The sequence below is a fragment of the Guillardia theta genome, assembly GCF_000315625.1.
Source record: "Guillardia theta CCMP2712 unplaced genomic scaffold GUITHscaffold_35, whole genome shotgun sequence".
In the NCBI taxonomy this organism is placed as follows: Eukaryota; class Cryptophyceae; order Pyrenomonadales; family Geminigeraceae; genus Guillardia; species Guillardia theta.
The window spans coordinates 105,674-122,745 of NW_005434639.1; the positions used below are offsets into that span (position 1 = coordinate 105,674).

The following is a 17,072-nucleotide window of genomic DNA, read 5'->3' on the forward strand; positions in this document are numbered from 1 at the left end:
CCCTCCTCCCTCCTCCCTCCTCCTCCTTCCTCCTTCCTCATGCCTTCCTCCTCGTCTTTCTCTTTCATCCTCATCCTCATCGTCCTTCCTCTTTTCTCTTCCCTCCTCTCTCCTCCGCATCCTGCCCCATCTTCTTACCCTTCACTGCAGGCAGCAAGGCTTGCTAAACTACCTCGCTTTCGTCCGCGAGGTTCCTTTCCTCCCTCTTTCTCTTTCCTCCTGAACCTCCAACAAGGTTCGAGGAAGCCTCCGCAGGAACAGGAGAGTTATCGTGGAAGAAGTTTACAGGTTGGAGGAGGAGGAGGAGGAGGGTGCGTGTTTCCTTATGCTGTCTGCAGCTTCTGCTTCCTCAACACAGGATTGATCGACATGCAAAGACTGTTCGAGGATTTTGATGCGGTAATCCTCACTCCCCTTGCACGTCCTCTCCTTCCCTTCCTTCCTCCTCCTGTCCATCTGTCCGCCTTCTCCCTCCTCGTCCCTTCCACCTTCCCTCTTCCTCCCTCCTCTCTTCCTCCCTCCTCCTCCCTTCCTCCTTCCCTCCTCCTCCCTTCCTCCTTCCTCCTCCCTTCCTCCTTCCCTCTTCCTCCCTTCCTCCCTCCTCCAACCTCCCTCCTTCCTCCACTTCTCGTCATCTTACTCGGAGGGCCGCAGAACTTTCACCCTCGCAGCATGGACGGCTCCTTGTCTTACCAAGACTGCCTCCGAGACCTCGAGGACGTCGGTTGCCCTTGTCTTGCCTCCGCTCCCTTACACCCCAGCAGGGCGTCAGCTTGAGACGAGCTGGTCGAGCTCCGACCGCTGAAGACCTGCTGGACTACTGGGCTATGATCTCATTTAACCTCTCAGATGAGCAGGTGGATTTATGCTCGTTCCTCGCCGTTCCCCTCCCCTCCTCTACTCTACTCCCCTCCCCTCCCCTGCTCTGCTCTGCTCCCCTCCCCTCCCCTTCTCCTCTCTTCTCCCCTGTCCTCTCCCCATCCTCTTTTCCTTGTTGCATAATTCCCTTTCCCGACCTGAACAACGTTGACGTCTGGCAATGCAGTTTGAATTTTGTGTCCGTCGCTCGAGGAGAATATGAGCACGAGAAAGAGAAACGAAAAGATGAAGATGAAGGTAGAGAAGAGAAACGATGAAAGTTGGGATATATGCTGGACTTCTTGACCGATTGAGATGTAAACACGTAACAACTTGTTAATATGTTGATAACACTAGTAAATCTACTCACTGCACTACCACCCTTGGCTCCCATCACTGCATGCTGGGCTCTAGCTCATCAAACTGCTCATCCTCTCCGTTCAGGTCAGGCAGCGCGTCTTCGATCCTCCTGACGTTCTGCTCCACCTCCTCCTCTCCTCCCTCCTCTCCCTCCTCCACCGTCGCTGGATGCAACATGAACTCCCTCGCTCCTCCCCGACTGGCCGTCTGCCATGACATCAGCTTAACTCCAGCTGGAGTCGACCAGGGTCTCACCTGGACCTTGCTGCTCGTGACCTCCGGCTCCAGCTCGGCGAAGTCCGCGGGCTCGGCCATGCCGAACTTGTCGCTGAGGGAGGGGTCGAGAGTCAACTCGACGTCTGCGTCCGGGTTGGGGTAGATGGAGTGGAACTGGAGGGTGACGAGATCTGCTGACGTCACAGGCTCCATCTTGCCTGACGAGCTTTTGCTCCACACAAGGGACGACGCCACCTCCTCCGGCTCCATCCTGATGGAGGGAGGCAGCCGTTCTAGCCCAGCCATGTCCTCCCGTGCCAGCATGTCAGCCTGCTCGTTCTGCGGCTCCTCCTCCTCGTAGTTGAGGAACAGGTTCTCGATCTCGCGCCCGGACATGCGCGCCTCCTCAACCGCAGCGTCTGCCCCGTTCTGATGGACGAGTTTGGTGGTGACCTGAGGGAAGGGGGTCAGAGGCCGTCGGAGCACAAGCTCAGTGCCAACCTGCAGCTCAGGAGTTTCCTCCTCCAGCAGAGGGTCCAGCACCTTGGACTTCATCGAGAGCAGGCTCCTGTAGGCAAAGAGGAAGGCAAGGATGGCCAGCAAGCCTCCGCCCCCAGCAGAGATGGCCAGGATGACTGCTGGCGTCCAGAACTTTGCGCCTCCCTTGACTGGGACAGGAGCTGGAGTCGTGCTGGAAAGGAAGGAGACGGCTGGGGTGGTGGAAGGGGCGTTGGTGGTGGTGGACGACCCTAGCACGTTAGTCTGCTCTGTCGGCACGAGGACGACGGTGTAGACCGAGAAGCTGAGGGTCTTGACGCTGACGGTACCGTTGACAAGCGTCGGTGGGAAGGGGTGCGGGACGAGGACGTTGTCGACAATCTGTCAAGGTCAGGATGTCAGCGCCCAGCAGAGGAGCTGAGAAAAGTCCCCCCCTACCTTGAACACGGCGAGCTGCATACCACCACTCAGCATGGTCGAGTCGATCTCGACAGGGAAGTTCATGGTCACTCCGGGCTCCGGGAAGGTGAGCGGGGAGGGCTGGAACTCTAGAGCCTGAGACACGCTCTGACCCCCTACGACAAGAAAAGAGTCAGAGGTTGCCGCTTCTTCCTCCTCCTCTCCCACACTCACCTTGAGGGACCGTGACCGGAGCCGAGTAGATCGCTACAGACGCCGGCTGGGCGACGGGCCACACGCCGGGAGGAACCTGCATGCCAGCTCCGTTGTCCAGCTTGACGGCTGCTCCGACCACGGGGTCGATACTGACCACCTTCTTGGCTATGGTGTAGCCGTAGCAAGGAGCGCTGGAACTGCATCGGCTGCACTCCTGCACCGCAGTGCTGCTGTTGCATGTGGCCTTGACGAGCTTGTCGCAGTGCTCGCAGCACAGGCTGTCGACGTTCGCTACCCCACTGACAGCAGCGGCGGAGTCCGTGGGAAGACCAGCACAGTCAGAGTTCTGCAAGCACTGGGCTGAGTTCCATGCGCCGGACACGCTACAGCATTCCTCCTGCAAGGCAAGGTCAGCGAACAAGGAGGGAGGAGCATAGAACGTATCAAGTACCTTAGAAGGAGCGTAGCCGTCCTGGCACTTGCTGGGACAACTGGCGCTGGTCATCTGGAGCAAACTGTTCCTGACGACCATGTCTGTGTACAGCTGCGCGTCCTGCTGGGACTTGGAGCAGAGTCGGACGGGCACGGTTCCGCTGCAGAAGCTCGAGGAAGGGACGGTAACGAAGGTCGTGTAGCAGCCGAAGGTGTAGGCCCTCTGTACCTGCCCGATCGCGCTGGTCGTGACCTGACCCTGCGAATGGACAGAGATCTTGAAGGAGGACGCGAGTGCGTCAGTTATGACTGGCAAGAACAAGTCTGCGATGCTCGGGATCTTGACCGTCACCGTCTTCCATGACTGCACCTGACCCGAGAACTTGAGGACGAATGCACTTTCGTCCTTTGACCAAGTTCCTGAGGGAGTCGCCATTGGCTGGACGACGTCTGCTCCCTGCTGGGAGGAGCAAGAGGCCGCCGAGCTGGGGAGCGTGTCATTACAGAAGGTCCCTCGGAAGGGAGGGAGGCAGGTGCAGGTGCCGAACTCGTTGCAGAAACCTTTCTTCTCCAGCGAGTTGCAAGTCGCCGCATCATCGCAGAAATAGGAGCACGTGGGCCCATACCAGCCAGGAGCGCATGCCTCTGGGACTAGGCAGCCGTCCTGCCCTTGCTGGCAACGGCTGTGGCTGACGGAGGAGACAGAGAGGGAGGGCAAGAGCCGTGGATAGCACACTGACTTGGCGGTCAACCCAGTCAGCTGCTTGCTAGCGCCGGAGTAGAGGCTGGGGACAAGGACGTGGACTGAGTCACTCTGGTTGAGGTTGAACGGCAGAGCAAACGCGATCGAGATGGAGGGCGACTGGCCGACGATCGTGGGGTCGAACGACAAGGAGGAGGACAGGACGCCATGGACTGGGAAGACGGTGTCGAAGTCCTGTCTGAGGTGTTCTTGACCTGCCTTCACAACCTCCATCGTGATGCCTGACTGCTTGTCCACTCCTGAACTTGGGATCTGCATGCCTGCCGTGGCCGCCAGGGTGATCTGGACCTTAGACATGGCGGCGAGGGAGCCAGCAGCGACCAGGAAGGAGATGGCAGAGGACTCCAGGTTTGTCTCCCATGTGACGCTGACTAAGGGCGATACTGAGACGCTAAGAGCGACTGCGGGAGTCTGAAGGAAGAACCCTGGAAGGTATACCCTGACTACGTCGGAGACTTGCAGGCCCGGAGGCGAAAGGAAAGAGAATTGGACGTTGAGCCCGACCCCCGATGATCCTGGTGTGATGAGAATGGAGGAATCTCTGAAAAGAGGTTCGAAATGGGTCACGTCAGTGATCAAAAACCTCCTCGTCGTCATCGCAAGCTGCGGGAGGTCAAACTCGATGCTCGCTGCATCCTCGAGCCTGTAGTTGCCCTGCGGCAGGACGTACAATCCTGCTGATGTGGGGATGTGAAAGGACAGAGTCTGGAAGCCCTTGATCGCTTCACTCGTCTTGATCTCGATGTGTTGATTTGAAGAGCTCCAGGAATACGACAAGAATGTGAAGGTATCCGAGGAGTTATTCTCCACAACCAGGAAGTTGTAGTCCTCGAACTTCTGCTGATATCTCCTGTCAAAGAAGTACTTCCTCTCCTCCCACGCGCAGTGGTTGCGCATGTCAGAATATTGCAACCTGCACTGATAGCTCCTCACCCAGTCCTCGTCTCCTTGCATGAAGGGAAGCTGGAGCCGTATGATGGTGCCAGCGGGGAGGTCAGAGTTCAAGTGCACAGTGAGCGACAAGTTAGACAAGCCGGACGAAGAGACTTCTTGGATCACCAGCTCCTCGTTCGAGATGAGAGGAGGAACGGCAGAGGAGTAGGAGACGACGGTGGAGGAGGTCGGTACGAACGAGCTGACGGTGGAGTCAGCCATGGTACCAACGACCATCGTGGTGACGTTGACTGACAGCCCTGTCTCTGGCAGCATTACTGAGCCTGCAGGGATGGTGATCTTGAATTCACCCGCGTACGTCTGCTTGAAGAGGATGATCAGGCCTTCTGACTGGCACAGAGTACCCTGCGAGCACGCCGAGCAGGCGTCGGAGGAGGGGCCCTCGTTCCAGAACCCTTGGATGTTGATAGAGGGCGATGCCTCGAGCGAGATGGACTTGGAGTAGGAGATGAACCCTGGAAGTTGAAGGAAGAAGGCGTCTCCGGCCATGATCTGCTGCAAGGCGACAGTCTGCAAAGTCATCGCCGAGCCGTTCAATGGCAGGGGAGAGTACAAAATTAGCCGGCTGCTGGTAGAGAAGGCGACGACCCTGGCGACTGTGCTGAACGGCCGGGGAGACACGTTCCCGTTGATCGAGGAGATCGAGACTGTGAAATTCTTGTCGTCTTTTGCTACTCCTTGACTTGGAATGGAGATGGACAACGCTGAAGGGATAGTGACGGTAATGAGCGTGCTGGCCGCCACTGCCGATGAGACCTTCATCTGCAAGGTGTAATCAAGGTTACTCCAACTGGACTGCAGAACGCAGCCACTGGGTATGGAGCTGACTGCACCGTTGGTGAAAGAGCTTCCTTCGAAGTTGGGCAGCTTCAGTGCGATCGTATCCCCGACGTCGAGACTCATGGACAGGCGAAGCTGGAGGACGATGCTGACTGAAGTTTTCACCTCCAGCGGGGAGAAGGAGAGGCTGGCAAGGGAAATAGCTCCGACTGGGTTCACGACAGCAAAGGACGTGGCGGGGATGGGAGAGGAATAGCTGAGAACGCTGAATCTGAACTGGTTGTCATTCTTCCTGACCCCATCCAGGGGTAATATGAGCCCCAGGCTGATCGTGAAACGAGCGGCCACATTCGCCAGGACCCTCTTTCTCAGCTGCACGTCCACGTACAACCCAGGAGAGCTGGGACAGACGGAGGAGGAGCAGGCGCGAGCGGTCGCGTTGAAATCCTCCGTCACCATCTGGACATTGCTGAAGGCTCCTTCCTGCTGGAACGATGGCAGAAAGACTCTCACCACATCGTTGACCTCGAGGGCGAGCTGGCTGGTGAACTGCAAAGTGACGTCATTGGCCTGGTTCGCTACCCCGGGAGTCATAGCAAGGGACGTGGTGGAACCGAAGTATCCGATAGGTGCAGATGCGTCAAGAGGCCTGGGAAGCGCTGGACCGAGAGTGGCGGAGCAAGAGATGAGGAAGGAGCTGGTGTCTCTTGGGATCGCCTTGAGGGGACTGATGAGGCCAAACGACGGGGGAATCTGGACGCTGTACTCGACGAGCTGGGGAACTTGCTGGGTGCAAGTTAACGTTAGAGTGAACGTCAGTTGGTTCCACTTCATTACGCCGAAGGAGGAGCCAGCGACGGTCACAGTTTGCAACGACGTCCTAGTGAAGTCCGTGAGGACAAGGTCGATGGTGTCCCCGACAGAGATGTTGAGGGAGTAGGTGAAGAACAGCTGAATCTCATTCGATCCCCCGGCACTGCCCGGGTCAAACTTGACTTGACTGTTCAAGAACACGCCCACTCCTTGTGAAGAAGTGATGGAGGTCGGCTGAACCTTGCCGAACACAGAGTCGATTCCTATCTTCACCCCGCTTGCGTCCTTTTGGATCCCGTTTGCGGGGAGGAAGAATCCTGCGGACTGGGGTATAAGGATTGTGAACAGCGTGTTGGCCAGCACAAACTGAGTGGGGCGGACACTGAGGACCTTGGAGTACTGGTTCCAGGAGCAGGGGAACGAGCAACTGAACCCGTTGATCACAGTGTCGTTCACAGGGAACGACTGAAGGTACAACGAGATGTTAGCCGTGACGTTCATGTTCATAGAAGTCAAAAGCTCGAACTTGAGGCTTGTCGGCTGGTTCGCAACAGGATTTCCGAAGGACAACTTGGCCTGTTTTAGCGCTCCTACACTATACAGGCTGCTGAAGGGAGTCGGCAAGACTGGCCCTGCAGCCGCGTTGGTGGAGATCGTGATGTCTTGTTGGCCATTCTGAATTCCATTAGCTGGGAGTGTCAGCCCAGTAACGGTCAGGGAGACTTTGACTCCTGCTGGTCTGAGAGACGCCAAGACGATGTTGACGACGGAGCTTGCAAGGGCTACCGATGACGTGGCACCTTGTGGCTGGATCGCTGGCGTGCCGGAAAAACCGGGCAGGGCGATTGAGAGTTTCTCCCCCGGTCTGATGTCCATGGACGGAACAAACTCCACCAGCATGTTGGCCTGTTGACCCGCGTACACCAGCTGAGGTGAAGGGAACGAAAGCGACAGGCCGCCAAAGGAGCCAACGGCCTGCACGCTGTCCACCCGATAGGGGCCAGTCTGCCCGAACGAGGCATTGGAGCGGATATAATAGAAATTGCTCGCGTTGACCCCCTGCGGCGGCAGGCGCAGCCCGGCAGCAGCTGGGACTGTGATGGAGATGGGAGAATCCGAGGCTATCAAGGTCTTTGTGAACAAGGCTAGCGTGTCTTGCGAGCTTGTCCAGATGCCATACGACCACTGAAAGCTACTGAGCTGAATGGTTGAGGTCTCGGCAGCGCCAGATATCTTGAAGCCAGGGAGTCCCACGAGGATGTTTTCTCCTTGCTGGATCGGAGCGGAGAGAGAGAAGGAGACGACGACTGAGCTGACCTGACCGGCGACAGGGGTCCCAAAGAGCAACGAGGAGTTGTAGATCTTGCCGATCCTGTTGACCACCTGCACTGGTGTTGGTAGAACCGGGCCGTTGGATGCGTCCGTCGAGATCAACGCTGAGATGCTGGCGACGTTGCCGACCTGTCTGACGTCCTTGATGTACATGTTGATGACTTTCCAGGCTGGTATGACCTTGTTGGGTACTAGCGTGAACTTCTTCGATGCGAGATCCCACGTGACTGAGGAGAATGAACCTGAATCGTCCTGGACCTGATATGTCTTCGAGGTGCCAGAGTAGTTTGTGAGCGATACTTGGACTTTCTCTCCGACGAGAATTTCCATAGTCGCTGTGAAGGCGAACTGAATGTCGATGATGCTGTCGTCGTCAGGGTTTGCAAGGAACCTCAAGAGGGCAGAGGAGAAGCTGCCGAACGGCTGAATGTTCTCAACAAAAAGATCCTTCACCAATCCAGAACGTGAATCCAGCGATAAGGATATTCCCCGGTAGCCCTTGACCAGACCAGCCAAGGGAGTTCGCAACTGAGGCAGAACAATGGTTGTGCTTTGCAAGGCAGCTGTTGCTTGTGGGAACGTGTACGACAACATGGTAACAAAACCGTCAGTCACTTTGGTAGTGAAAACAACCGAAGGGTTCGCAGTCGAAGGCCTTGCTACGGCTTCGAAACCTTGCAGCACTACAGTGATGTTGTCATTTGCTGCAATTCTCATCAGAGGAACCAGGGTGAGGCGGACGTCCACGACTGTGTTTGCAACAGGAAGAGAAAAGCTGACGGAGGTGTCGGAGAACGCGCCTACTGGGAGTATGGAGAGGATCTTGGCAGGCAGGACGGGCCCGGCAGTTGCGTCCGTTGCCATGGTAAAAGTCACATCGTCTCTCACGCCCAAGGCTGGCAGCATCAGCCCCCAACCTGTAATGGTCATCTCCACCTGTGCCTTAGCTGGGACGTCCTGCTGCAAGGTGAGGATAAGATTCGAAGAGTCCTTCTTCCACTCGATCGCCAAGGGGATCGAGTTGGCAGCCACAATGTTCCTTGTGAGATCTGCAAAGTTAGAGTTCCAGGTGAATCCAGGGAGGTTGACGACGACGGTCTCTGCAGCCTTGAGAGCCTGGGAGTAGGCGAACGCAACGTTGAGGTCTGAGAGGGTGGCTCCTGGCCTCGGAGGGAAGTAGGAGATGGCGTTGCTGACGAACTTGCCGAACAGCTGGACCTTTTGGATCTTCGTGGGCTGAATGGTTCCCAACGGAGACCTGCAGGAGAAGGTGAAGACTGAAGACGGCGAAATGCCCTCTGGTGGGGAAATGATGCTGTTCAGTGCCAAGATCACGATCTCCACTCGCTGGGATATTTCAGCTGTCGCTTTCAATGTCACAGTCGGCTGTCCGGTCTTGCTGTCAACGGACCAAAGAGCTGTAAAACTTGACGAGACGTCGAGCTGCAGAGCAGCAGGCAGCCCTGAGGCTCGGGAGAAGAGCGGGAGCAGGAGGGTGCATTCATCGTTAGCCTGGAGGCCACTGACGGGCCAGAACTTGAAGGTGATGTCGACGGGGGAGGAGGCGACTGGCGGAGTGAAGGCCAGTTCCATGTTGCCAGAGATATACCCGACCGGCTCGTAAGACGTTGGCACGGGGAGGATCTTGCCGTCGACAGCATCGATTAGCATCGAGATCGGGACCTGCGAGACCCCGTCCGATGGGATGGTGAGCCCCGCGTCCTTGCCCAGAGTAATGTTGATTAAAATGCTTGCTGGAATGAAGTTGATGATGGAGATGCGCAGAGCCGACTCTCCAGGGACCCACACGGCAGACAAGTCTCCCTTGATGGAACCGAGCAGGAAGCTGGTGACATCGATGGTGGTGGCGCTGGAGGCAGAGGAGGCGTTGAGCGAGAACCCTGGGATAGTCAGCACTATCGTATCTCCAGGCCGGAGGGCGTTGGATAGCGAGAACGCAACTCGGAGCTCCGTGATGGCGTTTGCCACAGGAGGAACGAAGAATATCCTGGGGCTGGTGATGAAAGCTCCTACAGGCTGTACGTTGCTGATCGCGACGAAGTCGGAGTTGCCATACAGGCCTGAGACTTTGATTCGTATCTTCTGATCGCCTCGAGTTACCCCGTCTGACGGCAAGAGCACTTGGAGCTCTGGACTGGACAGGATGTTCACCTGGATGGCTGTGATGGAGTTGGTTATCGCCTTGACGACGCGGAGTGTAAGGAGGGCCGTGCGGTTGTTCCAGGTCGCCACGAGCGACTCATCGCTGAATCCCTGGATAAGGATGCTTGCATGCAGCGTCCAGTCGCTCGAGTTGCATACGGAGCACTGGAGTTGGAAGCCGTTCAGCTCCACCGTGAAGAAATCACCAACGACTAGCGGCCTGTTCACCACGAACGCCATTGACAGGTTAGCAACCTGCCCGGCCTTGGCGTTCTCTCCGAAGACGACGGAAGTGTTGAACACGGCAGCTACCGAGTCGATCTGGACGAAGGGCAGCGGCAGCAGGACTGGGCCGTCGGCGCAATTAGTAGAGAGCGTGTAGTGGTGCAAGGTGTCGTAGGCCATTCCTTGAATCGGGAGGTTGATCCCAGACAATGAGGAGGATCCGTATACTGTTAGCACGACCTTGGTGTACGGCAGCACGACGGCGCGCATCTGAATCGTCAGTGTCTGATTGTCAGTCGCCCAGTAAGCAGCGTTGGTCAACGCGGGAGGGGAAGAGAAGACGGAGTAGAGACCGTTGGCTCCTCCGAAGAACGGCAAGGAGACGAGGACGCGTTCTCCTGCATTGATCAGCATACTTGCGGTGAAGCTGATGGTCACGTTGACTGAGGCTCCTGCTATCTTGGGAGTGAAGCGGAGCTGAGAAGTGCCGAGGAATGATCCGAACAGCTGGACAGCAGCTGAGGGGGTTGACAGCACCTTCCCGTACACTCCTTGGACGACAACTCTGAAACTGTCGCTCGTTCTGCCTGTGATGCCGTCGAAGGGGAACAGAAACCCAAAGTCCGACATGAAGAGCAATCTAACCCGCTGCTCAGCTCCGACCTCCTGCAAGACCTTGAGCGAGAGGGACTGAGAGGCTGGGTTCCAGGCTCCAACATCGAACATTGGTCGAGCTACAGCCTCCTGGTTCAGATAAGCAAAGTCGGCTGAAGGGGCCGACAGGTTGCTTCTCCGGAATCCCGGGAGGTAAAGGACCAGCTCGTCGCCTGCCATGAGACGGAAGTTGAAAGTGAGACTGTAAGTTAAGTTCACAGGGACGCTCTGAAAGGAAGAGCTGGGTAGGAACTTGTAAGTGAGTTCGGATTCCAAGATCGCTCCGATTAGAGAAAGGCTCTCGACCGGTCGGGAAGAAATCGGACTTAAGATAGAGTCCACCCAGAACAAAACCGTTGTACAGTTGCAAGCATTCGTACTGAGACAGTTGCAGCCGTTGTACTTCTGGATGCCAGTGAGGGGAACTTTCAGCCTCTCGGACGCTGGAACGAGCAGAGTCACTAGAGTGGCGGGGTTGACGTCGTGGATGGTGCTGAAGGTCAGGACATGGCTGCCGGCATCCCACGTTGCTGTTGAGTTGAACGTTGAGTTGCTGTAAGACGTGTTGAGCGATGTGAAAACCTTGACGGGAGTTGACAGGTTACGTGAGAACCCTTTGAGCCAGAGGTTGATCTTTGACCCGGCGGGGATCAACTGTGTAGGAGTGAACTCGAAGGTGATGGAGGAAAAGACTCCGGCCACTGGCGTCCCGAAGATCAACGACTCTGAGCGAGCGAAGGAGCCAACGGGAGAGACGGAGAGCAGGGATGTAGGCGGGACAAGACAGGAAGAAGAGTTGAGCGAGATCTTGATATCCTTCTGATTCAGCGACAACCCATTCAGAGGGATCCGGATCCCGCTAGAGCTCGGCACCACCACACTCACTACTCGCCCTTTCGACACGAACGTTGCAGCCGTGAAGACGATCCTCGGGGGGCTGGAGGCCCCGTCCCAGGTGGCCGTAGGGAACATGTCAGCCTCCTCTCCCTGGGTAGCGAAGGTGTAGCTGCAGTCGTTGACCATGCTGCACTTGTAGAAGCCTGGCAGGTGCAGGATGAACGACTCGCGAGCTGCAAGGTTGCAGCTGAATCGCATTTCTACCGTGAAGCTCGCTGGCTCGTCGGAGAGCCTCGGCTGGAAGTCCAGCAAGGAGATCAGGACGGTGCCGACCCCCGGAGAGTGACTGATGGGCTCTTGGTAGACCGGCATGGCGGTAGCGATGGAAATCAAGTTCTGATCGTCGTCCTTGTACAGTCCGAAGGGTCCGATCTCAAGGGCTGACAGGGCAACCAGGTGGATAGAAACATTACCCTCGACGTTCTGCGCCAACAGGAAGGACAGAGTGGATGTGGAGCTGTCCCAAGACGCTATGGGAGCAGGGAGAACCTGCTCGAGCTGCGAGGGGTTACAACCCATCTCCTTGGATTTGAACATTTGAGCATTCAGTCCTACCGCCGATGGTCCTGTCATCCCCTGAACAACCGCGGACACCGTGTCGCCGAATGAAAGGGGCATACCTATCCATGCTACCACCTTTACGGACACCCGAGACCCTCTGTAGTAGCTTGACAAGCAGATTTCCGAGTTTGAAACGACTCCCAACGGATCAGTCGAGACCTTGTAGTAGAGTCCGTCCAGCTTCGCGTTGTATCTATCGAAGGTAACGACGGGCTGGATGCCGTTCATGGGTAACTTGACCTTGAAATCCTTGGAGAGGGTCAGGTTGAACACTTGTTCTGCAACAAGATCCTGCATCGTTGAGACGAAGATCTGGTTGTTGTACCATCGGACCTTGGTGAGCTGGCAGGTAGGATACACCGACACGAAATCCGATTGATTGACCAGCGAGCTCGAGAAATCTTTGACGGTGATGCCCATGACGGTATTGGCGGATATCACGAGGTTTGTGTCCAGCCCCACTGTGATGCCTGAGATGGCGTTGGCGCTGGCTGGATCAAAGGACAGGTGAGGCAGGGATCGGAAGTAGCCGACGGGGGTGATGTCATCGAAGTTGGTATCCGGGATGATGGCAGACGATGTGATGGCAGACATGTACAAGCTCTTCTCACTCTGCATCAGCCCTGTTTCTGGGACTCTGAATCCGATGTCCTCAAAGATTATGACGGTGCTGTACTCGTTCACGGGAACAAGCTCCTGAGCCGTCAACTTCAAGACCTTAGTATCCGCGTTCCATGATGCAAGCCTGATCTTTCCGACACATCTGAGAGGATACTCTTCGCACACGTACGGTTCACTCAAGACCTCGAAGTTGGTGATGCCTTGGTTGACATTTGCAACGCTGAATCCAGGAAGGGTAACAGAAAGAACCTCTCCTGGCTTGAAGTCGATGCTCAGTGCAAACCCGACGCGAAGTCGCACGTTGACGTTGGTCTGTGGAGGAATGGCTTCCAACTTAGAGACGACGACGTCGGCATAAGGCTGGACGATGTCAGAAGTCAGAACTGACACCGCCGGCACTCGCCCAACGGAAGGGATGTACGCTTGAATGGTCAGCGAAGGGTCGTTCATCTGCAGCCCTGCCTTGGGCGTCATGATGTAAGCACTTTTCGGGATCGTGACCTGCACGAGAGAACCGGAAAGGATGGGTTTAGCGACCAGGAGCATGAGCATCTGCGAGGAGTTGAACCAGAGCGACTGTTCGATGGCACCGATCGGGATGGATTCAACCTTGATAGCCAACGACTCGTTGTTGTTGGAGAAAGGATTGGGCACTTGTTCCAGCGTCTGCCCACTGAGGATAAGGTTTTCATTCTCGATCTTGAAGCCGGGCAGGTACACAGCTACCCAGCTCTGAGCATCGAGCGCATACTCCTGGCTGCAGTCGGTCTGTGAGGGTCCGCGGACCGAGACAGGATAGAATTTGACGACAATCTGAGTGGCGGTACCGGGTAACGGCGGGACGAATTGAATCTCTGAACGAGAAATCATCGATTCGACTGTCGGCGAAGACAGGCGACTGGTCGATAAGACTACTCCATTGCGAGCCGTCATGGAGTAAGAAATGCCGCTGGCGTCGTCTGCTAGCAAGCCACTCCTAGGCAATGTGATGCCCGCTGTGATAGGGATGGTGATTTGGTTGTTTGCTCCGCTTGCTATCGGCAAGCCCACGTACAGCCTGACAGTTCGATCGGCCTTGCTCCAAGTTCCTCTGCTGATGAAATCTCCTGACGACGTCGGGACAAACTCAGAGTCCTCTCCGTCGAACCCGGGAAAGGTCACAGTCAGCACGTCACCGTTGACGAATGCCATTCTGTTGGAGAAGGAGACGGTGATGGATGCAGCGGAGAAGGGAGAGAGGCAGTACTGTGTGCAAGCTGAGTTCAAGATGCAGAGGAACTGGCAACTGGTTGGGATATTCTGCTTCTGTGCAGCAGTCAGATCTGCGCAAGTGTCGAAGGAAACAGCAAAGCTGTCGAGATATCCGATGGCTGCACTGATGGGAACCAGAGACGATGCCGTGTTGTCGCTCTTGATGATTGTAACGAGCAGTTTCTTTGAGTTGATCTCTAGGACAGACTGCGGCAGGGAAATCGCATTCTCCTGGGGGATTTCGATGGAGAATCGAGAATTTGACGAGGCGTTGGAGTGAAGAATAATCTCAACCTGCCACCTTGTCGCATCGTACGACCCCGAGACGTTGAGCGATGAAACTAAGGTCAGAGGCCCCGTGACCCCTCCGAAGCCTTGGAGGGTCATCAGAATCCGATCCCCTGGCTCCAGGTCGACGTAGTTGCGCACCTGTAGCGTTACGGCCGTGACGTCCCCTGCCTTGGGAGGGTCGAAAGAGATGATCGGGCGAAGGACGTCCGAGGTTCGAGGGGAGAAGGGGAAGGGACAGCTGATCTCAGGGTCACAAGGCAGCTGTCGACTCGTCTCCCCGAAGAATCCTACGTGTTGGACGTTGGTGATCTGAGTGGGAGGCACCGGCCCGTCAGAAGCTTCGCTGCTCACCAGCAAGGTCAGCAGGTCAGTCGCCAGCCCCTCCTCGGGGAGCCTGACAGATTGTGCGTCTGCTGGCATGATGATCGTGAGGTCAGTATCAGCTGGGATGTTGGCCGCGTACTTGACGGTCAGGACGAGCTGTTGGGTCTCGAGTATCCACGAGGCCTGAGCGACATAGCTGCCGCACCCGATGGTGTCGGAGTTGGCATCGCAGAGCTTCGGGATTGATTGAGCAGAAATGACTGGGCGACTGGGGCCGAAGAAGAAAGGCAAAGTAAGAGTGATCGTCTCGAGGCTCTGAAGCCTCATTGAGGCTCTGAAGGAGAATATGATGTCCGAAGGCATGCCGGGGAGAGGGTTGGAAAAGGTCAGCGTCGGGGAGACGCCGAAGGATCCAACTGGAGTGCAGGTGAGGGCTGGTTGAGGTGTGAGAGGTCCTGAGCCAGCGTTTGAACCCAAGAGGAGGGTCTGGTCGTTTGTCTTGAGGCCCGTGGACGGAAGGAAGAGACCGATCTCCTCTCCGATCACGATGTCGACTTGCGTGAACTCCTCCACAAACTCGGCGACGGTCATAGTCAGGATGTTCTGCTGCCTACTCCAGGAGGCGTTCAGCACTGTCCCGTTGGGAGTGCTCTTGACCTGGAACTGACTCTTGCCGTACCCTCCGGTGAAACCGACGAGGTAAAGGCTGATTTCATCGGTCGGATACAGCCTCATCCTCGCCTTGAACTTGAAGTAGATTCGGGTGATACTCTTGGCCCTGCCCCTGCCCAGGAAGCTTTCCTGACAGGCGATGCTGTCTAGAACTCTAGAGCTGTTGTATCCTGGTGGCTCGAAACCTCCAAAGACCGAACTGCAGATGCTTCCGATGCTGTCAAACTGAAGGTCAGCGATGTCGAAGGAGCCCTGCTGGTACACGGCTGGCGATGAGGTGATGGGGTAGCCCAGGACGGGCCCGGACACGGCGTTGGTGGAGATGGTGATGTTTCTCTGGTTCTTGACCACCCCCTTGACTGGCAGCCTCACCCCTGAGGTAGAGGAGATCCAGATCTGGATCGGAGTCTCGGCCTCGATCTCGCTGCTGACTGTGAGCGTCAGGCCGGCGTTGTTGAAGTTCCAGGAGGCGTCCGGAGATATGTAAGGAGTGTTGGGGACAACCGGAACCAGCGAGAGGTTGCTAGCGAGAGAGAAGGAGGGGAGGCGGATGAAGATCTCATCCCCACCAACAAGGTTCATGATCGCTTGGAACCAAATGGTGATCTCGCTGGGGTTTCCTGCCATCTGCGGCTTGTTCGAATGCTTGAAGCTCATGTTGAAGAAAGAGAAGTCCCCGGCGAGGTAGATCCCAGGAGACTTCATGATGGAGGTGGGAACATAGATCCCTTGGTCGAAGTTGGCCGTGGAGACCTTGAGCTGCTGCTGGTTCACCGAGATTCCTTGTCGGGGAATCATCATCTGCAGGGTTGCGGGGACGGTGATCTCAAGCTTCTGGTTAGCGGGTCTGGCAGACTTGAAGGAGATGATCAGCGTGTTGGTTATATTGACCTTACGCTCAGTCCAGTAGTGATCAGTGACCTTGCTTCCATTGTCAGAGTAGCAGATCCTCGGGATTGAGAAGTAGGCGGTGGTGGCGCAGGTGAAGTTCTCGATCTTGTACACGAAAGGGACCCACTCGTACGAGTAAAACTGATCGTTGATCACCTGGCTCGTCGTTGCGTTCGTGAAGAACTGCGGCAGGTGCAGCACAACCTGACTTCCGGACGGGATGTCCATCAAGGGAGTGAAGCTGAAGATGATGGCGGAGACAGTCGCTGCCTTCGGCGGGTTGAAGGCAATGCGGGTATCAGCAAAGTACCCAACCCCAGGAGTGAAGTCAATGGACTTGGGAGGATAGCTTGACACAGCGACGGTCAGGTCCAACGAGTTTGTCTTGATGCCGTTGACTGGCAGGTAGATTCCGAGCGAGGACGGAAAAACGACGCTGACTTGCTGTCCTCCCTCCACCTTGTCATTCGCGCAATGCAGCCATAGGACTAGCGTGCTCAGGTTTTGATTCCACCTAGCCGAGAACCTCGACCCGTCAGGACCGGAGAGCGAGTGAGCCAGTATCTCCTGGGAAGAGTAGAAGAGCGGCAAGTGCACATGCACCGTGTCGTAGTCTTGGAGCGTGTAAGCTGGGATGAAGCTGAAAGAGATCGCAACAGGAACACCAACCTGCCTTGGTACGAACTCAGAAATCTCGGCGAATGTCATGAACCGAGTCTGGTTCAGCGCGATGGGCGAAGACGAGCCCAGCACTATGAGACGGAGGGACTTCGCATTGGCTTCTACGAACTTGTGATCGACCTCGAACCCGCTGTTGACGCCTGGTAATGACAAGCCTAGGACGATCTCCTGGTTGACAGGAAGGTCTCCTCCACTTGTTAGTGTAATGTTCAAAATCCCT

The 17,072-nt window shown here is 56.3% G+C and overlaps 1 protein-coding gene across 1 annotated transcript in view; it reads right to left on the reverse strand.

The window, feature by feature from the left end:
- Positions 1 to 1,251: 1,251 nt before the first annotated feature.
- GUITHDRAFT_108638 (hypothetical protein) overlaps positions 1,252 to 17,072 on the reverse strand; it is a gene marked incomplete at both ends in the record, with an annotated part of 43,060 nt that continues 27,239 nt past the window's right edge. The window contains 5 exons of the mRNA XM_005832293.1: positions 1,252 to 1,425; positions 1,474 to 1,887; positions 1,936 to 2,313; positions 2,371 to 2,507; positions 2,566 to 17,070. Coding sequence (XP_005832350.1) covers positions 1,252 to 1,425; positions 1,474 to 1,887; positions 1,936 to 2,313; positions 2,371 to 2,507; positions 2,566 to 17,070 — 15,608 coding nt within the window. The remainder of the gene's footprint in view (positions 1,426 to 1,473; positions 1,888 to 1,935; positions 2,314 to 2,370; positions 2,508 to 2,565; positions 17,071 to 17,072) is intronic.